Raw genomic sequence first — 20,475 nt, 5'->3', positions numbered from 1 at the left:
ACGGTCTTATCACCTCACTAAATTCCCTAGTGAGCCTGGCCAAGTCATCAGACTGCGAGGCGGCAGCAGCATGTTAGCAGCAACCGCTAGTATGGCTGGGACGATACCAGTATCGCAATCTGTTTTCAATGGCAAAAATGTAAAACCTGCTGTATGTAAAATAATGTGTACTATAGTTTGGAAAGTAAATAAATGTGACTCTGGATGACAACATAATGTTTGTTTCCAACATTAGGGCTGTTTTCTTAAAGAAGTTAAATCCGCTTCGTGTTTTGTTTCCTTGTCACTAATGAATATCACGATACTAGTATCGTCCCGGCCCTGCTAAAGACGTGAGCACAGTGAGAAACTGAGACACACAGACATATGATTCAGTACGGCAGAAGTCATCTAAACTGAACAGGCTAGATAATGATTCCCATTTAATTAACTAAAACTGCTACTGTGCTCAAAGTAATATTTGTATATTTTTTATTTATATACCGTTAAACTTCAATGAATAGCCCGGGTGTTTATTTGCTTGAATCACTGAACACAACCGGCGCGTATGAGAGACAGGTGTCTATTTCCTTAATGCACACAGCTTTTTCTCAATACAATTTTGAAAAGACTACAAAACTGTTTAATGTGAACTGTATGACCAGTATAAACATTATAATAACAACCATCACAGATCAGACTTGCAAAGACTAGGCTGCCTTTGGCGCTTCAGCACCATTCTCTCACTCGTATCCCCCGTAGTTGAGCCAACCATGTCAAACCACACTGCCGTCTCATCCTGGGAAATGATGTTGCTCTCCTCTATCTTCTTTTGCACAATCTTTACATTACTCACTGAAGTTCACTCATAAACAACTCATTTAGACCCAGCGTTTATTGTAAAAAGGCTGACGTGTGTGTGGATGCCGGGCTATTAAAAAGGGACAGGCGGCTATTTGAGTCTGTGTTTAATTTAAGTTTATGGAATGTGGAAAACTACAGTATGCACCTTGAGAGGTCTCATAGACTTGAATGTCCTGTCTAACATTGAGATGCTATCTTGGAAATCAGTTGTCAGAAAAAGGTCAAGCTCAAACCTGATAGAAATGCCAGTAAAATGGGTTAGGCAGAAAAAGGTGGAAAGTAGATATTTTGAGTCAACATGGAAAGCCTGATTTTAGGACAAAACGTATTCCTTCTGAAAATATAGTCATTTAGTGATAATGCTGTGGTAGTGTAGCCTACAGTAATGTATCTGCTGGGACATATTTCTGTAGCTCATTGTATGTTTAAACACACACACACACATGCCAGGACATTTACACAAACACTCAAAAAGGCAACAGACTGATGTCCAAGATGGGAACATAATGTACTCTAATGTGTGTCCTTGATAAACGCTTTATCAAGCGACTCCTCTTGTCATGGACACAAAGAGAAACAGCAAGTTGTCAAAAAGCCTGTGCTCATGTCTGCTGCTTATCTAGGCCATCAACTCTGTCACACAAAAAGCCTGTGCTCATGTCTGCTGCTTCTTCTAGGCCATCAACGCTGTCACACAAAAAGCCTGTGCTCATGTCTGCTGCTTCTTCTAGGCCGTCAACTCTGTCACACAAAAAGCCTGTGCTCATGTCTGCTGCTTCTTCTAGGCCATCAACTCTGTCACACAAAAAGCCTGTGCTCATGTCTGCTGCTTATCTAGGCCGTCAACTCTGTCACACAAAAAGCCTGTGTTCATGTCTGCTGCTTCTTCTAGGCCATCAACTCTGTCACACAAAAAAAGTAGTATGTCTGTGAAGGATGGCGCTTTAGTGTTCTGTTATAAGTGAAAATGGAGGTGAACACATTTCCAAAAAGGAGATTCAGATTAAATTAAAATGACTTGAGCTCTTTCCAACAGTTCTAAGATGAGGTGGCTGTGGTTGAGTGGTCTCACTGACAGAGCAGAGCCCTGTAATGGAGAGGAAAGGCCAACTGATGAGGGAACATTTCATTAGAAGCAGAGTGGACAAATAATGATTTATTACTAAACCTGTATAAATAGCTTCATCAGCAAAGGCTTGGATTGCATGCTTGCCGCAGGCAACTTAGTCATGTTTATTTGACTTTGCCCTGGTTTTCTTATTAACAGCAATACTGTGTGAACAAACTAACAGATGTTTCATTTGTTAAATTTACTGCTTGATAGGGGTGGTGAGAGGCATCACAACAACCTCAAGCACTTTAGCTTCTAAATTGAGTAAAATAAGCTGAATTTAATTTTGTCAGCAAATATTGCCATTAAAAGCAACTACCCACTGGGCACAGATGTCACAGGGATACGTTGTCAGATCACATGATCATTTGATTGGCTGATTACAATGTAATGTACAATGAAAGTTGTCCTTTCAAACAGTTCTAGTGAAAGTCCCTTTTAAAAAAAGTACTCTGCTATATATATTTACAGTATAATACCACAATTTACAAAGTGAATGATTATTGTGAAGGGGCACATGACTGGGCACAGAGGACATTGACGAAGTCTGAAAAGAGAACATGGAGGAATTTCAGCCACTGTCAATTTAATGAACAAAACAGAACTCGTCATGTAGTAATGTACGACCGCTAATACCCGAGATATGGTAAATTGTCAAATTGTCAACCATGCTTAATCCAAAAGCCTCAATGCCAGGAGAGGCGTGTGCCGATACCCCGGGAGTAAGAAGAACATTAAAACTGATTGATTTCTAAAATTGATTAAAAATGATTTCTAGAATTTAGATAAATGACAAAGATACAATTGCGAGCAACTGAGTGGAAGGACTAGAGCCTAGATGCTAGCGCAGCACTGTCAACGAGGGGGACAGAGTTAATCTATTGTTATTCCTGAGCTGACTGACCAGAGAAAAATACTGCAGCATTGTTATCAGCTAGCGACGGTGGCTCAAAGGGGTCATTTTCTGTAACCACCAGAGCATACTAGACAGTTTTGACAGCGATTTAAATCCATGTCCAGACATTGGTAAGTGTAAAATTGAAGGATAAGATCGAGATAATAAGCACTACAGTGCAAACAAACTCCCTGCTCTTACGACACTCCACCACGCTTGAGGCCATTCACTTCACACAGTAAACACAATTCTCCAGTTGAGATGCCATTAAAAATGGATTTGGCACTGGTAGCACTGAGAACCACAGTGATTCACTTCTGAAAGATTTACCCAGAGTCAACTCTCCATAGAGTGTAATGAATAGACAAAGACTGATAACAGGACTTTATTTCATTGTGGTGCTGACTGAGAGCCTGAAATCACACACATTAACAGAATGGTCTGTCCTCTAGTGAGGTCTTAAATAATTAACCCAAATGTCACCCATAGTGATTCATACCAGTGTTCAGGAACCTGGGCACTTTCACTTCACCGCAGAGGAATTCCGGCAAATATCCTGCGCGGATCACCTGTCTCGTCCTGATGGGTTTTCAGGGATGGAGCGTAAAGGGGAACGAGGTTTCCCAGTAATGGGCCTGCCGTGAATAATTGAAGCATCCATGAAAACAGAGAGATGGACATGTGCTTCTGGAAGGAGCAGAGCACTAGGGGAGAATGATTGAGAAAAGGGGCTGCAACAGCAGAGCTCTAACCTCTCCAGTAGAGCTGAACACACAGACAGTGAAAGAGAGAGAGAGTGCACTACACAGCGCTGACATGCACAGCGTTAATGAATAATGGACGTCTCCCTCTGAGAAACCTCCTACCATGTCCCTCTCTAAAAATAGCCTATTCTTTAGTCAAGGTGGACAGGTGTAGCAGCACTACTGTCAGAGCCCCCCCTCATAGGGAATCATTCTTTGTGGGAGCATCGTTATGGACATGCTAAGTGGGAATGCTCTGCTGAACAGGGTGAGGCTGACCTCAGTATGTAGTAGGTGGTAGTGGCCTGCTAGATGATGTGTGTGTCTGGTCAGGTCTGGTTAGTGGGAATATGTTAGAAAGCAGACCTGTCCAGAGGCAGAATTCTGGCCTTAGTATCCTTCTATGAGTTCACAAAGGGTATCAGCTACAATGACCCCTGGGATCTCAAGACTGGTTATACACTACATGACTAATGGTATGTGGACACCTGCTCATCGAACATCACATTCCAAAATCATGGACATTAATATGGAGTTGGTCCCCCCCCTTTGCTGCTATAACAGCCTCCACTCTTCTAGAAAGGTTTTCCACTAGATGTTGGAACATTGCTGGGGGGACTTGCTTCCATTCAGCCACAAGAGCTTTAGTGAGGTCGGGCACTGATGTTGGGCTATTAGGCCTGGCTCGCAGTCTGCATTCCAATTCACCCCAAAGGTGTTCGATGGAGTTGAGGTCAGGGCTCTGTGCAGGCCAGTCAAACTCTTCCATACCGATCTTGACAAACCATTTCTGTATGTACCTCGCTTTGTGCATGAGGGCATTGTCATGCTGAAACAGGAAAGGGCCTTCCCCAAACTGTTGCCACAAAGTTGGAAGCACTGAATCATCTAGAATGTCATTGTATGCTGTAGCGTTAAGATTTCCCTTCACAGTAACTAAGGCAACTTGCCCGAACCATGATAAACAGACCCAGACTACTATTCCTCCTCCACCAAACTTTACAGTTGGCACTATGCATTCAGGCAGGTAGTGTTCTCCTCGCATCCGCCAAACCCAGATTTGTCCGTCAGGACTGCCAGATGGTGAAGCGTGATTCATCACTCCAGGGAATGCGTTTCCAGTGTTCCAGAGTCCAATTGTGGCAAGCTTTACACCACTCCAGCCGATGCTTGACTTTGCGCATGGTGATCTTACATGCTGACTACACCTCTCGCATCACTTGCGCGAACGCTGCAAAATAAATTTAAACATACATGTTTTTCAATTATTGCACCCACAATGCTCGCGCGCGCCAACGAGCGTCTGCGTTGCCAGGGGCTAAAATATAAGTAAATTCTATTTGTGACGCTGATCGCGCTGCAAGTCCTGCCTCTCCCATCTCCTCATTGGTTTATAGAAGCAGATACCCACATACCATCTCCTCATTGGTTATACCCACGTGGGTGACTGAAAGACGAACGGAGTTCGGTGGTGGTAATACACGTTATGAAAGTTAGTTGTCAATCGCCATATAAATCCAAAGAAGAAAAGGCCTGGAAGGAGGAGAGATGACTAGAAACAATTTGGTTGACCGTTTTATGTGTAGATTAATTGTGGGAGTAGAGGACCTTGTGCATTTCAGGGAAAATAACAACTATATCCCAGGACATATTAGATAGCAACAGCAAGATAGCTAAATTGCCTTAAATGTTTAATGCTTTTAGACCTGTCCCCAAATTAATATAATTGGTTCAGAGTTTGTTTTGAAATTTTAACCTGCGTGTCGTGATCGCGTTTGGTGTGGGGGTGTCACACCCTGACCATAGTTTACTTTGTATATTTCTATGTTTTGGTTGGTCAGGGTGTGAGCTGGGTGGGCATTCTATGTTACATGTCTAGTTTGTCTATTTCTATGTTTCGGCCTAGTATGGTTCTCAATCAGAGGCAGGTGTCATTAGTTGTCTCTGATTGAGAATCATACTTAGGTAGCCTGGGTTGCACTGTTTGTTTGTGGGTGATTGTCTATGTCAGTGGCTTGTGTCAGCACAGGTCTAATTTGTAGCTTCACGGTCGTCATTTGTTTATTGTTTTGTATGCAGTGTCAGTATTTTCTTTATTAAAGATTTACCATGGACACTTACCACGCCGCATTTTGGTCCGACTCTCTTCCTTCACATACAGAAAACCGTGACAGGGGGGAACAAAAATCAATTTGCACACGATAGCATACCCGCGGGTTAGGCTTGTGTGCGGCTGCTTGGTCATGGAAATCCATTTCATTAAGCTCCCAACTAACAGTTTGTGTGCTGATGTTGCTTCCAGAGGGAGTTTGGAACTCGATAGACGATTTTACGCTCTTCGGCACTCGACGGTCCCGTTCTGTTAGCTTGTGTGGCCTACCACTTTGCGGCTGAGCCATTGTTGCTTCTAGACGCTTTCACTTTACAATAACAGCACTTACAGTTGACCGGGGCAACTCTAGCAGGGCAGGACTTTTACGAACTGACTTGTTGGAAAGGTGGCATCCTATTAAGGTGCTGCGTTGTGGGTCATTGAGCTCTTCAGTAAGGCCATTCTACTGCCACTGTTTGTCAATGGAGATTGCTTGCATGGATATGTGCTCAATTGTATATACTTGTCAGCAACAGGTGTGTCTGCAATAGCCGAATCCACTAATTTGAAGGGGTGTCCACATACTTTTGTATATATAGTGTACCATGATTTCTGGTTTGTTTCTGACGACAGCTGCCCACATGAAGAAAATACCATAGTATACTATGGAACTACATTATAAACTGGGTGGTTCGAGCCCTGAGTACTGATTGGCTGACAGCCGTGGTTTATCAGACCGTATACCACGGGTATGACAAAACATGTCTTTTTACTGCTCTAATTACTTTGGTAAACAGTTTATAATAGCAATAAGGCACCTCGGGGGGTTGTGGTATATGGTCAATATACCACGGCTAAGGGCTGTATCCAGGCACTCCGCTTTGTGTCGTGCCTAAAAACAGCCCTTAGCCGTGTTAATATTGACCATATACCACACCCCCTCGGGCCTTATTGCTTAAGTATCACTTCAGTGTTTTTGCTGACTTTACTGTAGTATTCACTAAATCTGCAAAAACACTACAGTGAACACTGTAGTATACTGTAGTATTTACAGTTAACTATAATGTAAATACTGTAATAAAAGATAATAGTAATTAATGTAGTGTTTTTGCAGATTGTAGTATACTGTAGTATTTACTATAGTGTTTCTGTGGACTGTAATATACTTTATTATGTACTATAGTGTTTTTGTTTTATTATCTTTGATACATAGAAGTGGAGGCTTTCTACTTGAGGAAACCTATTGGAGATATACTAAAAGAGAACATTTTCCATAACCTGTAGGTAGTAAGGACTAGGGTCTGAATAGAGTTCAGAGCTTCGGCTCCTTATAACCTGTAAGGAACACAATATATGATATATACTTGCATGTCGGTTCCTCACATATGGGTGGCACAAATTGGGATATGGGGAGGGGAATGGGTAGGGTATATGCAAATTATATGCAAATTAAATACTGTAGTATTTACTAGTTAAAAAAATGTACACCGCAATCCAGATAGAATTATTACAGTACCCTGAAAGCACATGCTATTGACAGTTAAGTGAAATTGTTTTCCTTGAATCTTTTGATATGTCATTCTCAGAAGTGCGGATCCTGGGCCTCCCGAGTGGCGCAGCGGTCTAAGGCACTGCAACGCAGTGCTGAGGCACCACTACAGCCTCGGGTTTGATCCCAGGCTATGTCACAGGCTGGGGTGGCGCACAATTGGACCAGCATCGTCCGGGTTAGGGGAGAGTTTGTCCGGACGGAATTTCCTTGTCTCATCGTGCTCTAGCAACTCCTTGTGGCAGGCCGTGCACCTACAAGCTGACTTCAGTCGTCAGTTGAACAGTGTTTCCTCTGACACATTGGTGCGGCTGGCTTCCGGTTTAAGCGAGCAGTGTGTCAAGAAGCAGTGTGTTCTGGCAGGGTCGTGTTTCGGGGGATGCATGGCTCTCGACATTCACCTCTCCCGAGACCGTAGGGGAGTTGCAGCGATGAGAGAAGATCGTAACTACCATTTAGATAACATGAAATTGGGGGGTAAAATATTTATTTAATAAAGAAGTGCGGAACCTGGCTACATTCAACGTACTATATCTATACTATACTATACTATATCTGTCAACTCAATGTTCAACAAAGGCTGACATATAATAATGTAAAATGGAGATCTCACATTCAAGCACTTCCATGAAGCTATAACCAAGGATGTAGACATCCTTGATATAAGTGAATCAGCATTAAGGGTCTATGGCTCTTCATACAGGCAGGCTGTTGGCACAACAGATCATAATCTGCTCTAGCTGTATGCTCCAGACACACCATTAGTTTGTCCGTTTCACTAAGCCAGTCAGATGGGTGTATGCTCCAGACACACCATTAGTTTGTCCGTTTCACTAAGCCAGTCAGATGGGTGTATGCTCCAGACACACCATTAGTTTGTCCGTTTCACTAAGCCAGTCAGATGGGTGTATGCTCCAGACACACCATTCGATTGTCCGTTTCACTAAGCCAGTCAGATGGGTGTATGCTCCAGACACACCATTCGATTGTCCATTTCACTAAGCCAGTCAGATGGGTGTATGCTCCAGACACACCATTCGATTGTCCATTTCACTAAGCCAGTCAGATGGGTGGGCTAGTAATTAAATCCCAAAGTCTTGAGGTCAGAAATTCACAGAAGGGGATTGAGAATGAGACAGTCTCATAACTGAGAAGAAAAGGCAGCAGAGGACTCTGTGATTTTACAGAAGAATGAAGGAAAGGATAAAATTATTAGCGGTTTGAGAGACAGAGGGACATAGTCCTGGAGGGGGTAATGATATAAGAGGAGAGGAGTGTAGAAGGAGTGTAGAAGCCCTCAATGCACGGACACTTCTCTGTATAGTTCTTCAGTTGGAGAATACAGCTAGTGACAGGAGGGTAGCTAAAGTGGCGAGACCTCTGACAATGATTCTACAATAGTATATGAGATATCAGCAGAGTGGGTTCAGGCGCAGTGGTTTGAGGTGAATGACGATGTAACACATGATTAGTTGTAATGCATCAACTCAACCGACCCTAGCCAACCAACCCCTTCCCAGAATCCTTGCTAGCATGCCAACTTTCCTCATTGGAGAGGGATTTCCAGACAGCTACCTGCAGGTCTGCACGGAGGTCCACTTCCTTTCCTTTTAGTGGAAATAATAGCCAGGCAGTAGCTAGAGGTCAGCAGGGGATGATGATGTGACTCAGTCCTGGTCTCTCTGACCTCATGTCAGTCATACCTAGTGGGCTACTCTCTGAGAGCATTTGACAGATTTTCAACCATGGTAAAACCCACTGGTGGAGCACAATTATTGGCATCCTGTAACATTCTCTTACATAGTGTATGAGGTCATCTCCACAATGCTACAGTCATTGGTAACCTACATTAGATATCATTCTATAGAGCAGACTCGCAGGACCTCCACAGTAAAAAGTAGAATGACAGTAAAACATTACAGCCCAGTGGAGAGAATCATCCTCCACCAATGCCGAGTGGATCTGCCCTGCCGCTCCGCTGCCTGTTTTATATGGAAATACCATCAAGTCTGGAACAGAAAGAGGGAGGAAACACAGCACTTTTTGGAAGTGCCTTTGCGAGCCAAGAAAATACTTGGAGGTACTATTCAAGAAAAATGCTCATAACACATTTTTGGGTGGATGATTATGACTTTGTGAAATTAATCATTAGTGTCTCATAAGCCGATTGGTTTTTAGGAGGCAGAGGAGGAAATGAATTCATATAAAGACAGGGAGGTGGGTCTCCTGAGCTGATGGGGTTTATTACTGTGCTGCTGACACACTGTGGTTACAGGCAGGAGACAACACCCACAGATGGGGATGTAATGACAGGAGCAAAAGTCCAGAAAGGCTAGTAACTATTTATATAGACCACCTCTGTGTAATAACTTTGGAATATACTTACAGAAACATGTACAGTATGTCTATCAAGAATGTTTACAGCGAGTGTATAAGGTGTTATAAATGGTTTACAAAACATGTTACCCCATTCAAAATAACTTATCAAAGACATCCAAATAAAGTGAAATCAAGTCAAACGGTCATGAAAATCTGCTGCCAACTAGCCTGTATAATTATGAGCCCTTTTACAGGTAGACTTGGAGAAGGCATTCCACACAGAAGTGGTGGCTCAGCGACAGTGCAGTGCAGTATATAGAAATGTCCTTAACCGCTCCTTAAACCTTGAGTGATACATTGGGGTGTCTGAGGCAGCTTAATTGTGTCTGTGCCAGTGAAAGCAACCCCGGCAGACTGCAGATAAATTAAAAAAGGTCATTTTTCAAGAACAGTGCTCCTGGCAAAGGGAGGGACGCTCTCAAATTAAACCTCCACGAGAAGTCAACAATAATTCAAACACACATGCGCACAATCTCACACACACAAATCTCACACACACACACACACACACACACACACACACACACACACACACACACACACACACACACACACACACACACACACACACACACACACACTTTGTCTTGCTCTGTGGGGAAGCCGATACAGAACATGAGCCCAGTATGTATCGGCCAATCAACACTAATCTGGGTTAGAGGTCAAAGGAGTACACAAACACAGAGCGGTCACATTGGGACCCTTTCCTCCAAGCTGCTTTTCCAGCTGGGTGGCTCCGAGTCACAGGAAGCCATTCTGTTCTACAGAGCAGACAAAATCAAAGTTGGGGAGAGGAAACACTCACAGGCACAATAGGCCTGCACCCTGCCCTCTCTGACTGGAAAACAGCAACCACACATGGCACGTTGTGATGGTCGCTGCTACTGTAAGTGATGTTGTTGTAGTCAGGTATTGGTGGTTGGCTTAGTTAGTGCACTCTCTGTAGATCACAGCAGATCTTTATGAAGAGACAGTGAAGAGAAGAGAGGAGGATGCCTTAAAAGGTTCTGAGGATAGTGTTTCTGACCATGGTGACCTTGATACTGATCGTTGTGATGATTGTGCTCAGCATGGCTGAGGAACCATTGCAGGACATGAGTCATTTGACCCTGCATGGGAATGTCCTCTGTTGTTGAGTGTCTCTGGTAGCTCGCCTTCAGTGCTATCTCTTTTCCTGGCTTGCATCATGAGTACCACTGATCATAATCCTCTTTGACCCAAGATTGAACCCAAGATTGAACCCTGAACACTGTTCTTTTTTTCACTGCTCTTCTCTCTACTCACACACCTCCCCTCTGCTTCTCCGTGGGCACAGATACAGTAGATTCCCAAGGCCCTCTGGTGAATATCCCATTCCCTAAAGTGAATGGCTCGGACCAGCCCAGAGTGTTTGCTGTGACAGCACTAACTGCATTACATTCACAGTCCCTTATTCATGTTCCAACGCTGTAGGAGGGCTGAGGGTTCACTGAGAGCAAAAGTCCTTACTGTACCCAAACTGCTCCTTGTTCTGGATAAGTAAACACATTTGTAAATCACATACAAATAATTGAAATATCATCAAACATGGCAACAGTTGCTTGACTATACTGACTCTGCAACATTGCTGAGGTTTGCTTATCTGTCAGTCTGTCACTACCCGTTAAGGCTTCCCCACCCACAGCCACACTGTTGTACAGAGCCCAACACAACCCTGTCTCACCTCTCCCTCGCTTCACTAGCAGTGCTCAACAAGCGTCTCTTTCTTCCACCGGCTTACAAAGGGCCGCATTCATGATACAGAGAGAGAGCTTCACACCAACACTGTTTCCTAAGTGATAAACGGTCAACAAACTGAATGCCAGTTCCATGGTGTGACCACAGTGCGTGTGTATTTGTGTGTGTGTGTGCCTGCGTATGTGTGTGTGTATTCTTTTTAAGGAACTCGGTCGAGCTTACAACTTACTCTTGATAATAGTAACAGTAGAATGCATAAGGTGCCATTTCGAAATTGTGTGTAGTACATAGTGCATCATCAGTTTTCCTCTTGTCATGTCAGTCATTGCAGACCTTAGAGTGCTATTTATAACTTGTCAGAAATGTCCAGATCAACCAGCCCATGTGAGCTAATGTTTTTTTAGCTAGGTTGTTAGCCTGTTGATTTTGTTGTGATGTTTGAGTCACTCAGATATAACATGAACACACGTAAGACATGGCAAAACGTGTAGAAATACAGGAAATGAGCTTTTAAACTGCAAAATGGTCTTTCGGCCAATAAGAGGGGGGGGTGAAAAGTTTGTGTCGTGGACAGTACTTGTGCCCATAGAGGGAAGGCGAGACATGTTCCCCAATGACGTAAGGGGGGCCAGAATGAAAGTTTGGGAACCACTGATGTGAGCTTGGAAGCTCAGGGGTGGGGGAACTCCCACTGTTCATCTGGGTCTCCTGTGCTGCTTATGGTAACTGAACGCGTGCTGAAAAACAATTAATTCAGCCCCTGGGTTAGCAGAGCTCCCTCCCTGGGCTCAGTGGTGACATGAGAGGACTTATAAACCAGTTGCCTCACTCCCTCCATCCTCCATGTGACCCGGGCTTACTCCACTGGCACGGCAATAGCTCCAGTAGGGTGGCAGAGCTTCAGCCTGCCACAGCACAACAACAAACACAACACAACAAACCCTTAAACTCCTCTGAACTCCCTCTTTCAAGCCCCTTCTACCAGACGTCAACAAGGCTTTGACTATTTGGGATGTGAGAAGGATAAACACAGTTAGATGTGATAGATGTCTGAGCAGTGCTAAAATAAGAAGACCTCTCTTCATGGAGTCAGTCACCTGAGAGAGCCATTAAAAGCCTTCTCCCCTGAGGAGAGCTCCTTTGTGGGTGGCTAGCTGATACTACTGTAAATTCTTAGAGGGCTCTAAAAAGACCAATAAAGGGAAGAGTGAGTATGGTAAGTAGCAGACTTTGAGCCAGGGGAGGAGGAAGGGGGGCACAGTGAGAATAGCAGGATAAATCCCGTTAGTAGGTAGTGTACTGTATGAGCCATGGGATTATTTCCTTGGCTACAGTCTATCAGGCCGCATGTTTCCATACTGATAAAAAAATGAAATCCATGACAACGCCGGTGCTCAGTCCATTCATAGGAGGCTGGGAGAGGGTCTGGCTAAACATAAGAGATGACTGTCATAAGGAGAGGGTCTGGCTAAACATAAGAGATGACTGTCATAAGGAGAGGGTCTGGCTAAACATAAGAGATGACTGTCATAAGGAGAGGGTCTGGCTAAACATAAGAGATGACTGTCATAAGGAGAGGGTCTGGCTAAACATAAGAGATGACTGTCATAAGGAGAGGGTCTGGCTAAACATAAGAGATGACTGTCATAAGAGATGTTCTGCTCTGGACACAGACCACACAGTGCTAGTCTGTGTGTATGTGTGTTTAAAAAAAAAATGAATTCACCTTTATTTAACCAGGTAAGCTAGTTGAGAACAAGTTCTCATTTACAACTGCGACCTGGCCAAGATAAAGCAAAGCAGTGTGACACAAACAACAACACAGAGTTACACATGGAATAAACAAGCATATAGTCAATAACACAATAGAAAGAAAAGAAAGAAAGTCTATATACAGTGTGTGTGTGTGTGTGTGTGTGTGTGTGTGTGTGTGTGTGTGTGTGTGTGTGTGTGTGTGTGTGTGTGTGTGTGTGTGTGTGTGTGTGTACATGTCATTTATTGATATAGAGTTTATTCTGATAGACAGTATTACAAGATTGTAGGAGGGCTTTTTCTACCTATAGAAAAGTTTTCAAGAAGAATACTTAATTCAGTCAGGAGAGAGGAGAGCCTCACTACAAGCACAACCCTGACACCTGCTGAACTCCCACTTCATGTTAGTCGACAGTCGTATACCTTTGTTGGCATACCCCATATCATTAGAGAACATGTAGCATTAGCTTAGTACAAATTGAGATGCAGCTGCACGAGAGGTGATGTCTGTCCATCGATTAGTCAGTCATGTATTTCAGGCTAAATGACTCAGTTGACTGTCATTATTAATAGCTTTGGCATTAATCAGGACATGCTAATGTGATTTCCAGGGCAGGTTAATAATGACTTCCACAGATCTAATTGAGGTCAATATGAAGCATGATTCCTATTCCTGTCAGTATAAAGCCAACACAGAGACAAGCAATGAGCCTCTGGAAGGGGTTGTCTTTACCCAACAGCCAGAGCAGAATGCATACTGAAGCCATGACAAAACCCATGTATTTACAATGAAAGTAATATGTTATTATTCAAATGAAAACAAAACTACTGAATTAGTCGTTCATTTCTTCATTCTCTCTGGTAACGAAAACAAATATTTGAAATATGTCTCCAAATGCAACATATTATTTACTTGAAATCCAATACTTAATAAAATCTCTAGAATTAGTTAATAACAATAAAAACACTGCATTATCACAACTCTGTCACAGGTTTGTACAACTGTAAACCCTGGCCTATATTTTATTTGAGGTACTTTAACTTTTGAAAGTCAATTCGTGATTGTATTTTTTAAAAACTTTTAATGTTATTTTGTGTTTCTTCAGAGAAAATATATGTGTAGTGATGTCCTATGTTTCATAGGACATAGGACATGTTCCTATGTTGCTCAAATTTGTTGGTACCAGTCCACAAAAAACGAAGAATGCACAATTTTCTCTGAAATAACTTGAAACTGGCCAAAGTAATTGGCATCCACCACTGTTCATTCCATACTTAATAGAAATAGCTTTTTATTTTATATTCAACATAATATTGTAAATAATAAAACAAATGAAAATGTCATGGACAAAAATGATGGGACCTTAACCAAATATTTTGTTGCACAACCTTTAGAGGCAATCACTGCAATCAAACGTTTTCTGTAGCTCTCAATGAGACTTCTGCACCTGTTAACAGGTAGTTTGGCCCACTCTTCCTGATCAAACTGCTCCAGCTGTCTCAGGTTTGATGGGGGCCTTCTCCAGACTGCAAGATTCAGCTCTTTCCATAGATGTTCGATAGGATTCAGATCAGGACTCATAGAAGGCCACTTCAGAATAGTCCAATGTTTGGTTCTTATCCATTCTTGGGTGCTTTTAGCTGTTTGCTTTGGGTCATTATCCTGTTGGAGGACCCATGACCTGCGACTGAGACAGAGCTTTGACACCGGGCAGTACGTTTCGCTCCAGAATGCTTTGATAGTCTTGAGATTTCATTGTGCCCTGCACAGATTCAAGGCACCCTGTGCCAGTCACTGCAAAGCAGCCCCAGAACATAACCGATCCTCTTCCATGTTTCACTGTAGGTATGGTGTTCTTTTCTTTGAAAGCTTCATTTTTTCGTCTGTGAACAATAAGCTGATGTGACTTGCCAAAAAGCTCCAGTTTTGACTCATCTGTCCAAAAGACATTCTCCCAGAAGGATTGTGGCTTGTCAATATGCATTTTTAGCTAATTCCAGTCTGGATTTTCTTATGTTTTTCTTTCAAAAGTGGAGTCCTCCTGGGTCTTCTTCCATGGAGCCCACTTTTGCTCAAAAAGTGATGGTGCGATCAGAAACTGATGTACCTTCACCTTGGAGTTCAGCTTGTATCTTTTTGGCAGTTATCCTTGGTTCTTTTTCTACCATTCGCACTATCCTTATGTTCAATTTGGGGTCAATTTTCCTCTTGTGGCCACGACCAGGGAGGTTGGCTCCAGTTCAATGGACCTTAAACGTCTTAATAATATTTGTAATTGTTGTCACAGGAACATCAAGCTGCTTGGAGTTGGTCTTGTAGCATTTACCTTTACCATGCTTGTCTATAATTTTCTTCCTGATCTCCTCAGACAAATCTCTCCTTTGTTTTCTCTGGTCAATGTTCAGTGTGATGCACACAATGATACCAAACAGCACAGTGACTACTTTTCTCCATTTAAACAGGCTACTTTTCTCTACTTTAAATAGGCTGAATGACTGATTACAAGATTGGAGATGTGTGATACTAATTAAAGAAGCTAATTAGTTTGAAATATCACTCTAATCCAATTATTTATTATATTTTCTAAGGGGTACCAACAAATGTGTCCAGGCCATTTTAGAATATCTTTGTAGATTAAGCAATCATTCATCTCTTTTCACAGCTTCTTTGCTTTATTCTATGACATACCAAAGGCATGCAAGTGTACATGATAAAATAGCTTTTAATTTCAGCACTTTTCAGGAGGAATGAAGCATTATTTCAATGAGCTGTAAGGGTACCAACAAATCTGAGCACGTCTGTATATACACTACCATTCAAAATTCACTTAGAAATGTCCTTGCTTTTGAAAGAAAAACACATTTTTTTGTCCATTAAAATAACATCAAATTAATCAGAAATACAGTGTAGCCATTGTTAATGTTGTAAATGACTATTGTAGCTGGAAACGGCTGATTTTGTATGGAATATCTACATGGGCGTACAGAGGCCCATTATCAGCAACCATCACTCTTGTGTTCCAATGGCAGGTTGTGTTAGCTAATCCAAGTTTATAATTTTAAAAGGCTAATTGATCATTAGAAAACCCTTTTGCAATTTTGTTAGCAAAGCTGAAAACTGTTGTGCTAATTAAAGAAGCAATAAAACTGCCCTTTCGACTAGTTGAGTATCTGGAGCATCAGCATTTGTGGGTTTGATTACAGGCTCAAAATGGACAGAAACAAAGAACTTTCTTCCGAAACTCGTCAGGCTATTCTTGGTCTGAGAAATGAAGGCTAATCCATGCGAGAAATTGCCAAAAAACTGAAGATCTCATACGCTGTGTACTACTCCCTTCACATAACAGTTCCATCTGGCTTTAACCAGAATAGAAAGAGGAGTGGGAGGCCCAACTGAGCAAGAGGACAAGTACATTAGAGTGTCTAGTTTGAGAAACAGATGCCTCACAAGTCCTCAACTAGCAGCTTCATTAAATAGTACCCGCAAAACACCAGTCTCAATGTCAGCAGTGAAGAGGCGACTCCGGGATGCTGGCCTTCTAGGCAGAGTTGTAAAGAAAAAGCCATATCTCAGACTGGCCAATAAGAAGAAAAGATTAAGATGGGCAAAAGAGGGCCTCCTGGGTGGCGCAGTGGTCTAAGGCGCTGCATTGCTAGCTGTGCCATCAGAGATTCTGGGTCATATAGGGAGGAAGTCCCTCAGACAGAGAACACAATAACAAGTTCAAAGTTCAAGTTCAAAAGTTCAAATGGGTCTCCTTCACACAGAAAGGTGAACCATTGGAGGTGTGGTGTGGGAAGATAGCCTAACCAAATTGATATTACTAGTTTGTCTTGCCTAAACTAAAGTAAAAGTGTAAAATCAATGATGAAGTGGAGCGGCAAGCTGTCAAAAACAGCATGTTTTTGTCCCTCACACCGTCAGACTCTTGGGTGTTAACAAAGTGTGGCAACTTTTTCCTTGACGTGTCCCAGACTTATAATGACAGGCCTTATCAGCAGTCCTCCAGTCCCAGCCTCCTCTGATGTCCTCTGTGGCCTCATACGGAGAGACAGAGACACAGTCCAGATCACCTCCTGTGCCCTCTGGCCCTGCACTGAAGGGCAACTCATCTCAGATTGGAGGGGGGGGGGGGGGGGGGGGGGGGGGGGGTAGATGGAGAGAAAGGGGAAAGTGCGTGTGAGGGGACCGAATGCTCATTGCTCAAAGCAAACAACCAAATTGAATGGCTCAATGAACTGGGGCCCATACCAACACTCACTGTCACACACACACAACTCACTGAGCATCACTTAGCCTACACACATGCATACACCCATAAACACAAGAACACACCCACACATATGCAAACACACTAACCTGCTAACCTGTTAGAAGATAGATGAAGTAAGAAAATCCCACTTTGAGGAATCTTACATACAAGACCACAAAGCTGAGTTCACACTGGCAACTGAATCTCAAAACCTCTGTCTTAGCCTACACACAGTCTAGTTTCTAGTCTTAACCATAGCCATGGTTCAGTAGGTCCCTACATGGTTAGTGTCAGTGAGATTCACTTCAACAGACCACAGCTTGAGACCACCTCTTACTTTGATCTATTAATTCAAGTATGCAGAGTGTCAAATTCAATTGATGCAACAAAGACCAAGCTGTGTTTTATCCAAAACAAGAGCCAGCAGGCCTAAGCAGTAGCCAAGCCAATGGCTTCATTCTGGCCAGTGTCATCGTGTAGTAAGCTGTGCTGGTCTGGAACACAGCACCATTTACCCTCCCTCAAACCATGCATCTCACTTCTGTTACTTAACACGCAAAAAAGTGGAACAGATTGTTTTCCGTGTGTTCGCATACCAATTTGATAAAGACATGTTGAATCCCAAATACAGTGATGTATTGTTCTGTGAAATTCCCCTCCACCAGAATAGCGATGATACAACAGAATAAATCAGTGGAGTAAGGTCTGTGGGAGAAGGGACACTGACATCATTTAGATATATTTGTGATGACTCACCAACTGTGAATTTGGCACTTGGTATGAATCATTCCATTGGTTATCACCCTGATAGCACTGCTAAAGAGGGGGTGTATTTCAAAAGCAGAAATATGTTTTTAATAATGCATGAAACTCCCTGCTAATGGGCACAGTGGAACCGATCAAAGGCCTATCCAGGGGGTGTCAGGCTCCACTGTGCCCACAGGCATACCTTCAGGAGGAGCCATACACAGAGAAATTATCAAACAGCAAATTACCCAGCTTTGATTCTACTCCTCAGGCTGCACAGAAGACATTATAGAACAAAGTTGCAGGTCTCCTGTGAAAGCAGCAGTTTCACTTGTGGCATCAGCTAGACGGCTGCAGCACACAGGGCATGTTCACAGACAGACAGAACTATGGAAAGCCATCACAACAGCTCTAAGCTGTTCCTCCCCACAAACACAGGAAATACGTTTGTCAGAGAGGCAATTGTTTCCAAACAGGTGCATGAACAATTTCACCAAAGGGGGTAGGCAATACAAGGTATAGAGGGAGCTTTATCCCTCACACAGGGTTATCAGAATTATCTGTTGATTCATATGCCATTTAGAGCCCTGGAGAGAAGGAAATATGTAACTTCTATGCAATGCTGCTCTTCCTCTCACATCTGTTCAGAATTTTTCTGAATCACAGAGTACATAAATTAAAGTCGATAAATGCTGTGTTAGCACATTTAGTATAGATCCAAGGGTAGATAAGTACATCAATAATTGAGAGCTGAATTTAAATTGTACAGACTTAGAGCTGCAAAGAACTTAAAGATGCTGTTGCAAATGCCTGGAGAAACTGACGTTCTGTTGTGAAACCAAGGTTCTGTAAGCATATGAAAAGATAATTTTCTGTATAGCAATAGATATTACAGACAGTAGTTCTTGCTCTTGTGAGTGAGGAGTGCAAGGCACTGTTGAGACTTGTAGCGCAAGCCTACACTTTGAGTTCAGTACAGTTCAATGTGACTGTGTGACAGTGGATGGAGAAAGCACTCTTACCTTCCCTGGGGCTTTGGTCTTGTTATTGTTGTTGCTGCAGGAGGACAAGTTGACATCCTCGTGAACTCGGTCCAGAAGCCAAAGCAGGAACTCCAGGGCGTCATGTTGGGAGTTTCCTCGGAATTGGGATCCATACTTGGATACTATACTCTAGAGAGGGAAAGGAGAGTCACATGGTCAATGAAGGAGTCCATGTAAAACTGTATTGTAAACATTGGTGAATTAGTGCGTCTTCAATGGACAGAGAAAACAGATTAGCTGACTGTTGTTTTAAAATCTTTACATTGATGTAATTCAAGATGAATGTACTATAACCACAAAGTGTGCTTTTGAAGTAAAGACTTAATGCATGAATAACCTTCTGCTGTCCGGATAATCCGAACATTTTGCATTAGAGTGAAAAACTAAAACAGCAGTGGGATAATTCAGATCCAAATCTGACAGCTTGTTAGGATTTGAGATGTGACAGGAATACCCAAATTGCAGTACCAAAAGCTATTGGTTTGTTTACTGCCATTCCCGCTTACATAGAAACATGAAACACACCGTGTGATATTCACTGGCCAACTGAGGTGTGCAAGACCCTATATAATCAGTTTTATTTTTTGCCAAATTCCATTTGTTTTTTCCCCAAATTCCGTTTTCTCCGTTTGTTTTTTCCAGGTTTCAGTTTTTTCAGGTTTTTGCTCTCAAAATATATTTTTTTAGATAGAAAACAACAAAATTGTATGTTTTAGGTCCACACCAATGCTTAAACCACATCAGGAGACCCCTTTTGAGGTCTGGGAAAAATATATTACATTTACATTTTTGGGTGTAGATCCCCTTTTATTCATTGCACAGCAACACTGTTTGGTTAGTGGTGTTTCTGGAGGACACGGGATTGCAGAGTTTGTTAAACAAATCACCACTGGATTGATGCAGATAATCATGATATCATTCTACCAGGTAGGTATAGGCTTTTGGGAAAGCCTTCCCATCTCCAGAAGATGGATCAGTATTAGCATCATTGCTAATGCCTACACAAAAAGTGGTAGACAAACGAGCACACGCAGACAGGGGCATTCACGTGTTGCCTCTTCAGAAAGTTTAAGGAAAATACGAATCACTGATGCATTTTGTTCATGTCTTAACACCATAGTGCCCTCAAAGCTCATCACTAAGCTAAGGATCCTGAGACTAAACACCTCCCTCTGCAACCAGATGATGGACTTCCTGACGGGCCGCCCCCAGGTGGTAAAGGTAGGCAACAACACATCTGCCACGCTGATCTTCAACACGGGGGGCCCCTCGAGGGTGCGTGCTTAGTCCCCTCCTATACTCCCTGTTCACCCACGACTGCTCATTCAAGCACGACTCCAACACCAAGAGGG

General features: G+C 42.7%; 1 protein-coding gene across 1 annotated transcript in view; it reads right to left on the bottom strand.

Moving 5' to 3' along the window:
• The window catches only part of usp43b (ubiquitin specific peptidase 43b), a 93,004-nt gene that overhangs the window by 63,003 nt on the left and 9,526 nt on the right, over window positions 1-20,475 (bottom strand). Inside the window, exon 2 of the mRNA XM_036941255.1 lies at window positions 19,103-19,252. Within this exon, the coding sequence (XP_036797150.1) occupies window positions 19,103-19,252 (150 nt within the window). The remainder of the gene's footprint in view (window positions 1-19,102; window positions 19,253-20,475) is intronic.

The sequence above is a fragment of the Oncorhynchus mykiss genome, chromosome 13 (genome assembly GCF_013265735.2).
Source record: "Oncorhynchus mykiss isolate Arlee chromosome 13, USDA_OmykA_1.1, whole genome shotgun sequence".
Lineage (NCBI taxonomy): Eukaryota > Metazoa > Chordata > Actinopteri > Salmoniformes > Salmonidae > Oncorhynchus > Oncorhynchus mykiss.
The sequence above is the reverse complement of the archived record's forward strand: the minus strand, read 5'-3'. Positions and strand labels throughout refer to the sequence as shown.